At 38.7% G+C, this 10,284-nt stretch overlaps 1 protein-coding gene across 1 annotated transcript in view; it reads right to left on the reverse strand.

Moving 5' to 3' along the window:
- Positions 1-10,284, reverse strand: part of ADK (adenosine kinase) — a gene marked incomplete at its 5' end in the record, with an annotated part of 79,084 nt that overhangs the window by 31,744 nt on the left and 37,056 nt on the right. Inside the window, one exon of the mRNA XM_009074172.1 lies at positions 9,644-9,758. Within this exon, the coding sequence (XP_009072420.1) occupies positions 9,644-9,758 (115 nt within the window). The remainder of the gene's footprint in view (positions 1-9,643; positions 9,759-10,284) is intronic.

Genomic DNA, 10,284 nt, shown 5'->3' on the forward strand with positions numbered 1-10,284 from the left:
AATGAAAAAAATCATCACACCAAATTAGGATACAGAGGAAAACTATTTCTTAAAAATTATTGGTAAAAAAATGCGATCTGATTAATTTCATAAAACAGCCACCCTGTTAGCATGATGTGACCCTGAGTGTCAGGAGGTGAGAAGCCTATGCACCATAAACCTTTAAAGCATGGGTTTCAGATTTCAACTCATTAAAGCATGTGCTTTTAAGGAGAAATGGGTAGTGTCCAATACTGAATATTGCAGCAACATAGAATGAATGTGTAGAAAAGGACAATGCTGAACTTTAAACTTAAAGCATAAATCTAATGAAAAGTTTCTAGGATAATTATTTTCTGTGAAACAGAATACTGTAGTTTTGGATTTTCTTCCGTTTGTTCAAAAAGTCAGAAAGATATATTTAGACTGACATAACACTGTAGCTGTAGAAACAGTTGCTGAGAAATTGAAAGTCCCCAGAATTTCCTGTTTGGTGTATGTAGAGAGGGGTAGGTGTTGTTCTCAGAAAACAGGGATAACCTTGACAGAGTTGCATCCATTACATATATATGCAAAAAGCACAAATTAAAACTGGAAGGCTGTCATTAGTTCCAGGTGCTTCTCAGTTACTGAACGACTGATTCTGCTGTCTCACCATTCTTTTCATGGAGTTCTATCATAAAATAGGTGGTTTTCAGCATATGAGATATTGAAAAGATTATTTAGGTTCTGACAGTATATCCATGGCTCTGTCCCTTTATTCTTTTCTCTTTGCTTTGCACACATCATTCTATAGTATTAGCAGCTGATCCTGAAGCAACTTTTGTTCCAACTTTGGAATTACAGCCTTTGTTGCTACATGGAAGTTCAAAAGAAAACACCATGTTTTATGCTTCAGAGTGAGGCTCTACAACAACTTCAGCCACTATAGTCTGCAGATACTAGAGCCTCATCCTTGTCTCCTTCCATGGCACATGCTGCACACACTCTCCTCCCATGCTGGCACCAGCACTCGTATGGGCTCTGCAAGGAGCTGGTCCATAGTGCTCAACAGCTGACCAGGGCAGGTTTCTGCCAGTCTGTGCAGACTGCTGAACTGGTGCCCCATGCAGGTGCAGAAGTGGGGATGGAAATGTGTGTCCAAGGAGAAGCCACTGATCTCCAATTTTTCTATCAGTTTAAAACTGCCAGAGACCCAGAGACTCTGCCTCTTGTTCTCTGAGGACCACATAGACATAGAACAATTAAGGTGAACCCTCATTCCTTCCATGACTGCCCAGAATAGTAGGGGCCTGCCTTGGAAACCACAAGGCTTAACTACTACCCTTCCCTCTTCTCAGGATTTCTGGTAGGTAGCTCTGTTGCTTCATGGTTTGAGCAAAGAGAATAATACTGTACTGATCTCATGTTTTCTGTACAAATACCTTAGAACTCACTCAGGTCACCAGGAAAATGGTACCAGTTTTAAAGTATTACAGCCATGTATACAGGAGACATCAGAAATTTATGGTAAAATAATTCTGTGCGGATGCTCAACTGAGGAATAATATCAAAGGGGAAAAAAAGAAGAATTAAAAAAGACTACAGTGTACCTAGGTTCTTTCTTTCAACAGGCCCCAAGTAGGTTAAGAAGTGGTCTTACCAAAATCCCCCTGCCTAAGTCCAGCCTCGATGCTAACTGTGTGTACTGCTATGGTAACACCTCCAGGCTATATACACCATTTCTGAGGGGAGTTCTCCAGTGCAGCATGTGCCACCTTCTTGTGAGACATTTAGATTCATCTGGGGTAGTAAAACCAAAAGTTGAGTGTGAAGAATTGCAAAAGCATCTCACATTAATGGGCTACAGAATTCTTTGTCAGTCAGTGCAAAAAAAGGTGCACACTTATAAAACAATTCTGGCTTTAAACACACAGTGCTAAACTCTAAGCCACATATTACCACACCATGAAGAATTTGAAGTTACAACAGATAATTCTATGAAAATGTCAGATCAATCATCAGTGGCAGCCAGAAAAGCAAATAAAATGTTAGGAATTATTAAGAGAAGAATACAGAACAAAGGAAACAATGAAATTAAACCACTTTGTAAATTTTTTAGGCACTTGCAAGTTGAACATTCTGGTTCCCCGTTCACAAAGAGCAAGTAGACCTGAAAAAAGGTGCAGTGAAGGTTGGCCCAGGGTGTCAGAATCACGGATCAAACACAGAACAAGTAAACACAATAGGAAAAGAGTCTGGAAAACAGACTAGTGCAGGGGCAATAAGCAAAGAGTTCTGCAAAATCAAAAGACATTGCATATGGAATGATTATGGACTGGCTAGGCAATACAAGCAGCTGGAGATAGCCAGGAACATTCTTAAGTGTCTGAATCCAAACAAGTAAGAGGATGTATTTCTTCACAACACAGAGTCGATGACAGTCATTATCGCAAGACATTAGGTAAAATAAAATCCTATTTTGTCCTATTAAACACCAAGAAAACATCTCTAGTTCACAAATTCCCAAGCTACATTTTGCTAGAAGCTAAGAGATTACAACATGGAACTATTGCTACAAATTTGCTCTGGTTTTATCCTCTTTTACAAGCACCCACTGCTGTACACTGTTGCAAATAAAAGGTTAGACAGACCTTTAGTCTGCCTCAGTCCTGTTCCCACTCCTTCACTCTACATTATCACTCTTGCACCATATAATGTCCACTACATAAGCAGTGGATTTGTCCATTAACAGTTATGTTTCCAAGCATCCTTTTTAGAATTATGGTATCAAACCTCACTTCCTAAATCTATGTATCTGTATCTGAGATACAAACAGAGAAATTCTTCTGTGTAAGAGTAAATACTGCCTAGTCCTAGGGAATGGGATAGGGGCCTGTATTTATTGTCTTTCAACAAACATGCATTTTTTTCTACAGTTTGAAGGGGTAATTTTTCCTCAGAATGCCAGAAGGTAAATTCATAGTAGCACTAAAATTTGAGCTAGGTTTAATAAGAGGCACAGTTTTGCCTTGAATATTCCTTATTACTAGTGATTATACATGAAAATGGATTTTCCAGCTTCACTCTCAATTTCTGGGCTAAACTGGTGTGTTAACACAGTAGACTAGAAAATACATCCTTTTCTTAAATCAGTATGAAATTAGTGAAACAGACATGTATGTATGTACATATATGTGTATGCATTCTTTGAGATGCAACAGTTGATACACTTTTAAGTCCAGTCAAAATACCTGTATCCAAGAACTTAGGCTTTAATAATGTGTTTCGGCTGTCTAATAAAATGCTCAGTCCTCCACTCCCCACACAGCATGAAAGCATGAATGGTCTCAGTTACAAAAAGGTATTACCAGCTTTGCTATTCATTAATCCCTATCAGCAAATGTTCATTATTAATTTAGGGTTTGTGGTTTCCTAAGACACAAATAAACTAAAAATAATTGTATTGCACTTTCTGGCTCATTTGTTATGCCATTAGGGAACTAGAATTTCCTTTTTTTCTAAACCCACTTTTGTTTTTGAAACTTTTCTATTTGTGAATATTAAAGGATAGGGAAAAGTGAAAGTGTGTAACCATGTGAAAAAGAGAGCACATGGAAATATAACTCAACTACTATTTCCCCAGGTCCAAGGCACTACTTTTGTTTGTGTAAATGCATGGGAAGACTGGCTGATGACAAAGACAGCTAGTGAAGGTTTTCCTGTCTGGAAGGCTAACCATGAAAGCTGTAAGTTAGGGAAAAAAATAACACTTTTTCCTGCTTCTTAGAGAAGAACACACAATACTCAGCAACTTACAGAAAGAGGAGCTGCAAATAGGCCCACCATAAAATGTCAGGAGTGTCAATAGTAATAAATACTTCTATGTTTTATAGATAGGCTTACAAGGTAACACGCTGGTCTGTGATGCAGCACAACCTGACAAAGAAAACCTACTGACCTCTGTTTAGAGTAAGCTGTATGCTTGAACATCAGTCCTTTTTATTCTCCTAAAAAGCATACAGCATCATGCTCTTATGATTTAAGAATGACTCTTAAAATCTCTTGCTTCCACAATTCTGATAACCCTTCTCAAACAAACAGTTCAAAAAAATCTCCTGAAATATTTAAGATATCACATATCCTTACAAAGAAGTTTCATCATCATAAAAACATTATCATTTGTCATTATTTTAATTTAGATTAGATTTTAGTTCTATCCAAACATATAAGCTTTAAATTTATGAACTTATCTGCATATATTACCTTTAGAATGGTTGTACTGGGTGACACCAACATTCATTTAGCTCAGTATTCTGTATCAGGTAACATGTAGAGGCAAATGCTTAGCATTACTCCAATATCAAAAGCTTGGTAGGCAGGGTCTAAAATTTGGTAATGTTGCAAGTTTTATTGTGACATACTAACTTGGCTACACTGCACATGCTGTTTAATTTATGGAAGAGATAAAATAACAACAACAACACAGAAATTCACAGAACTACTGTATGTACTGTGTGACAGATACACTAAGAAATTTTTAAGATGAACCTCTCTTTTTTTACCACATTTGCCAGCACTGCTAGTATCTCAAGTAATCCCTGAAATAGCTCAAGTAATGTATCCCAACAAATGAAGATATAAGTGGTTGGGAAGCTCTACCTGACCTGGCTTCAATGCTTGAATCCTTTGAAAACATTTTTACTGCCACACTCTAACAAATGAGGTTATTACAAACAAGCCCTTAAATTAGAGGTGGTCCTGCAAACATAGGTGGGGGAAGAATGGAAAATTCTGTGTTCACCCCTGAACATGCCAGATTTCATCATTCATAACTTGAAAAATGCTGAAATGATTTTCTTTAAATTTGGATTGTTTTTCTTTCCTCTATTAAAGCTATAAAATGAGCCAAGCTTAAAGTTTGTAGTTTCAGCTGTTCCTGAATTATGCAAATATTTCAATATAAAAGTATGTTTTTCCATTGCTGAACTGATTTTGCTCAGACTTTCTGAAGGTTTCCCTTTGGGCCAAGACCAGTCATAAAATGTATCTGACTAAAAGTAATTTGTTTAAAACTGTTACGAGCAACTCTGTAAAAGGGATAGCTTTCACAGCATTTGATTCTGACAAATGTTATAGCACACATATAGATATGACATATATGTTCCTGCCAGAGCTTGTGATTTTTGATGCAAGTCTTAAAAGCTCCAGCTGCTGAAATCAAGAGATTGCATGTGTTCATTAACTCCCCCTGCTCTCTCCACTTATGTGTTTTTTGTGGTTACAGAGAAAAGTATGGAAACATGAAATGTATCCCATAAGCTTAGTCAAATTCAAACCTCAGACAAATCTCAGTTAAATCCAGAATCTCAGGCCTGGGAAGAAGGATGTGATAAAACAAGGCTGTGGGGACCAGAGTCTGGATAGCCAAATAATTCCCAGTATGGATGAGGAGCATCTGCAGAAGGAATTAACCCAATACTGTTCCTCAAATAAACTTTTCTGGTAAGCAAGTTCATAGATCTCATTTTCAGTCACCAGTTCCTTTCCCAAAGCATAACCCTCTGTGCTGAAAGGTTTTGTCACAGGTGTCTCTCACAGGCTACTTTTTTCCAGGAAGGTTTTACCAAAATTCAGTCATATTGTGGACCAATGCTAGAGCAAATTACAATGTTTTTGTCAATGCTCATTCTTAAGGTCGCTGAGGAGGTCCAATGCTTTCAAGTTTTTCAGTAAAAAGATAAAATTTGACATCATCAAAAAATGTACCTCAGGTTGCCCAGAGAGGTTGCAGATGTTCCCATCCCCGGAAACATTCAAGGTCAGCCTGGATGAGGCTTTGAGCGACCTGCTCTCTTTGAAGATGTCCCTGCTCATTGCAGGGGAGAGGTTGGACTAGATGACCTTTAAAGGTCCCTTCCAACCCAAACCATTCTATGATTCTATGACATGAAGAGGAAAACCTCAGATGACGATCACTCGCTTATGCTCTGTGGAGTCTTATTAGAAGTTGACAGTTAATTTAGTCAACACTTCATCTGCCACAGCTCCTGTGTGCCAATCCTAAACACTCCTTTCCCTCCCTCTGAAACACGCTGATCACACTCAGCTTGAATTTGAGCTTGCCTCTTCCTTGCAATTATTCCTACTGACAGAGAACAGGAAGGAAGGGGAGAGAAAAGGGGCCTTGGGGCTGGAGGTCTGTGACGGAGGAGATATGAACAGACAGCAGAAAGACCCAATGCACTCCATGATAAAGAGAGAAAAATTTTTCCTCTGAAAACAAAGACAATTAAGGCAGCCAAAGAAAGTGGACCGACAAATCGGAATGGCTTAGCTTGAGATGGCTAGTGCAGTTATTGCTTCCCACTGTTTCCATGATCTGCTCTGGCTGCATGGACCTCTAAGTTGGCTGCCAGTCCATGCCTGAGTGCCTACAGCTCATGGTCTGTTTGAGATGAGCCACCAGTGCTTCTGGTGGGCATTAAAACGTTGTGTGAATTGCAGAAATTCATAAGATGACAGAACATCTTTGCAGTGTGGCTGGGCCAGATTTTTGGAGGAAGTAGTTGTCTTAGCTGTCTCAGTCTAAGCTCTCTCCCTCATCTGCAAAGTTTTATTCTCAGAACTGTTTGGTTTCTGCCCCAGGCTCTGCTCCTCAAATACCTGTTGATACTTCCATTCTCTGGAATGTCCAGGAATCAACAACCATTGCCACAGTTTTTTCGACATGTTATGACTAGCTGTATTTGGCCTTTTTCATATCACTGTCACTCCCACCAAGAAAGCCCATGTGCGATTTCCAGGATGCATGATTGTGTGCCCTTTAACAAACGAGGCAACCTGCAACAAACCCTTTTCATCCATCTTATTTCCTCGCCTTCCAGCCAGAGCTGTATCAAAGTGTATTCCCTCATTATTTCCATTACTTGATCCCCATTCAACCTACATGTAACTCATCGAAGTGGTGCACCCCTCCTCTCATAACCCAACCCCTCCTGACCCAGCCTTGTCCTGGACAGTCTGCAGAGGCTCTGAGAGAGCAAACAGAATTCTGGTGAGGATGTTCTCTCAGCTTCCATGCTGCCTGTCTCATCTTGTCATGCACAGGCAAGGGGAATGGGGGTGGCCATCCAACTGTGTCTCTTCACAGAGTGCAGCCTGATCCAAACCAGTCATTTTTACTCCCATGTCCACAGTAATCACGAGCTGTTGCCAGAGAGCAGAGACCTTTCCATGGGGAAAACGAGGAAGAACGAAGGGTAGAAAACCCACAAAGGCCAAATTCACCTTGGAGTCTTTTACTCTTCCACATGTAAGCTCCAAATTCATCCTGTGCCCCTTCATACATAAACTAAGATCACTGGAATACATGATCTGCCCAACAGCTGATGAAGCGTGGTTAAAGGGAGCTGGAGAAGGGAAGAATGAATCCTTTGCCTGGATACCAATCCCCCCTGGCTCAGTCACTACTGACAGAAACATCTTCCAACTAATAAACATGCTGTTCTTATTATTATTAACCTGGACAAAATATAAAACAGAAGGTATGAACAAGTATATCCAAACCCATAGCTGACTTTGCAGATACTATTTTAATCGAGGCACAAACTCCTTTGAGACTTTATTGTTTCCTCAGAAAGGCAGGATAAACAACACCACACAGCCTGCTTTTTCAAAAAGTGCACTGGAAAAAGGAAATTAATTTTACACTGCTAACTCCTAAATGCAGTAATTTGTCTGAAGATCATTTAGAAACTTTTACACTTTCCACTGCAGGTTTGAAACCTAGACCTAGTTAGTTCTGAAATAAGTGCATTAGCAGCACTCTGTGTCATTCTGTGCTATCATCATATGCTAAATTAAGGGATGAGTTTTCCTTCTTTCATTATTATTTTAACGTGAGGAGGTGGGAAAAAGATGGTCCACACCAAAGGAAGTGAAGAGGGGGGAAAACAATAAAAATTGGTATCTCTTTCGAGAATTGCCCCACAGGCCAAACATTTTTATGTTCTTAATCATTATTAAATGACTTAACATGACACACAGAGCCTGGCGAACGATTGCATCCTGACATGAGAACGAATTACAAATGAAATGAAAGATCAAGCTGTATTAGAGGACTGCCTCTGGGAAATGAAAATCTTTAATTCTCTTTTATTATTGACATTTATTTGGCTGCCATGAATAACAACATAGCAAAGAGATTCAGCTATGCTTGTGCACTGAATAGCTTATCCCACGGCTCAAAACTGCCTTAACATTTATCATGTTTGCTTTTGTAGCTGACACCATTGCATACACTCTCTATCCATCTTGCATTTATCATGCATATAAAGTGCATTCTCTAATTTAAGTTCATTTCATAGCGAACAAACAGCTAAGATTAGCAAGTGTCAGTCCTCAAATAAGCTCCCAGTTGTAAAAATATCAAAGAAGGGATTAATGGATTTGTTAACAACTCGTTTGAAGAATAAAAAAAGTACTTGGTGAAAATTAAATAAGAGCACAGGAGGGTTACATATAAGATTTAGGTTTACTACATTATTACTAGCTCATGTATACAAACATTCTTACACTGCTATTTCTCAGCCAACTGTACAGTACTCTAGCAGAGTGCCTCCATATGGGCCATTCATGGTATGCAGCAACTTTCTGGAAGGAACACTTCCCTCATCGTTCAGTGAGATACACATACCCAGCTCTCAATCACCGGTTTCTATTTCCTTTAAAACAGTTTGTAGCTAACAAAATAGGGGAAGCAGCAAACTATTGGAGAAATCATTCAAACTGCTGCTAGGAATGATCTATACAGCAGTGATGTACCTGCTTAGTGCCTAGCCCTGCAGCCACAGTATGAAGCCAATTGTGATTTCCAGGCAAATATCGTATGAGTAAGCACCAGTCCCTCAGGTAAAAAGCTTCCGCAACTTCACTTGATTTCCAGAGGAGGAATTCAGCCCTGACTAATAACTTACCTTGTGCAGGAATGAACGACTAAAATGGCTTGCCACAGCACATGTTTTTAATAGCCTTATTTAGTCTAGAAGCATAGATGGACAGAATTAAAGAGACTGTCAAAAGGTAGGCAGTCATGTTTATAATGCTTAAATCTGTGTGTCGTACATCATCAATTTAGACAGCAGAAACGACTTGTATCCCTGCTAGAACACCTTTTTCCCACATACTCCTTTGAGAATTGAAGAGCAGACGGCAGAGAAGAGCTAAAGTGAGACTTTCTGCTCACAGCAAAAAAGCCTGGAAATTCACTTAGTACTGGATTTCACTTCCTCCTCTTCGCAAATGTTTAAATATACTACACTGTTGCACAGCTGTTCTCAGCAGGCACAGTGTATTCTTGTTTGCAGCAAAGATGGCTACACAGATAAAATCTCAAGTCATAAAAATCTGAGTAAAACCAACTGGATCAATATTTTAGATCTACGTTCTAAAAAAAGAACTTAGGATGTTCAGAACTAAGTTCTCAGGCTTTCTAGTGACATATCAACTTCTTAAATTCAGAATCTAAAACCAATTAAAAGCATAAAAGATGAGAAACATGGACTAACATCAAAAGGCAAATGCTCTGATTACCATTTAACAGCTAAAATTTGTAAAACCACAACTTGTAATTGATTAACTGGAATATTTACTGTGAGCAACAACAAAGATTTGAAAAATATACCTGTAGCCAATACAGTGTCATCTTTCCCCTGGGTAAAGACTACGATTCGCTGCCTTTTAGTGTTCACCTTTGGCAGGGCTTGTGTCTTCCGGGCTATCTCTTTAATGTCTTCAGTCTGTTAGCAGAGAGAAAGAAAACTCTTGTTACCAGCATAGTAGAATGGTGAGAGATTAGAACTTTATTAGTAGATCAAAGATTTATTTTCTTAGAGTCAGGTATAAAATAGACTGTACTGTCAGTAGAGGAGGATTTTTAAAAGGAGGACTATTTCATTCTCCAAAGGGTTTATGTAGTACTATGAGACCATTGTTTTTAATCTTGATAATGATACTTCAGCTATTCCAATCGTTGCAAAACTGCAAAGCTAACAAAGGAATTACAGAGCAATTCTTAATGAGCAATTAGTGGGTTTCTAACTGGATTCTTACCTATCATAAAATTAAAAATAAAATTTGTAAGAGAATACTTTGGATAAACTCTGAGTCTGATCTTCATCCAATTTAGCCATGTTTTATAGTACTATAATCCCTCTGACTTCAAATTAAAAATAAAATTTGTAAGAGAATACTTTGGATAAACTCTGAGTCTGATCTTCATCCAATTTAGCCATGTTTTATAGTACTATAATCCCTCTGACTTCA

The sequence above is a fragment of the Acanthisitta chloris genome, unplaced genomic scaffold, assembly GCF_000695815.1.
Source record: "Acanthisitta chloris isolate BGI_N310 unplaced genomic scaffold, ASM69581v1 scaffold30094, whole genome shotgun sequence".
NCBI classification, from domain to species: Eukaryota; Metazoa; Chordata; class Aves; order Passeriformes; family Acanthisittidae; genus Acanthisitta; species Acanthisitta chloris.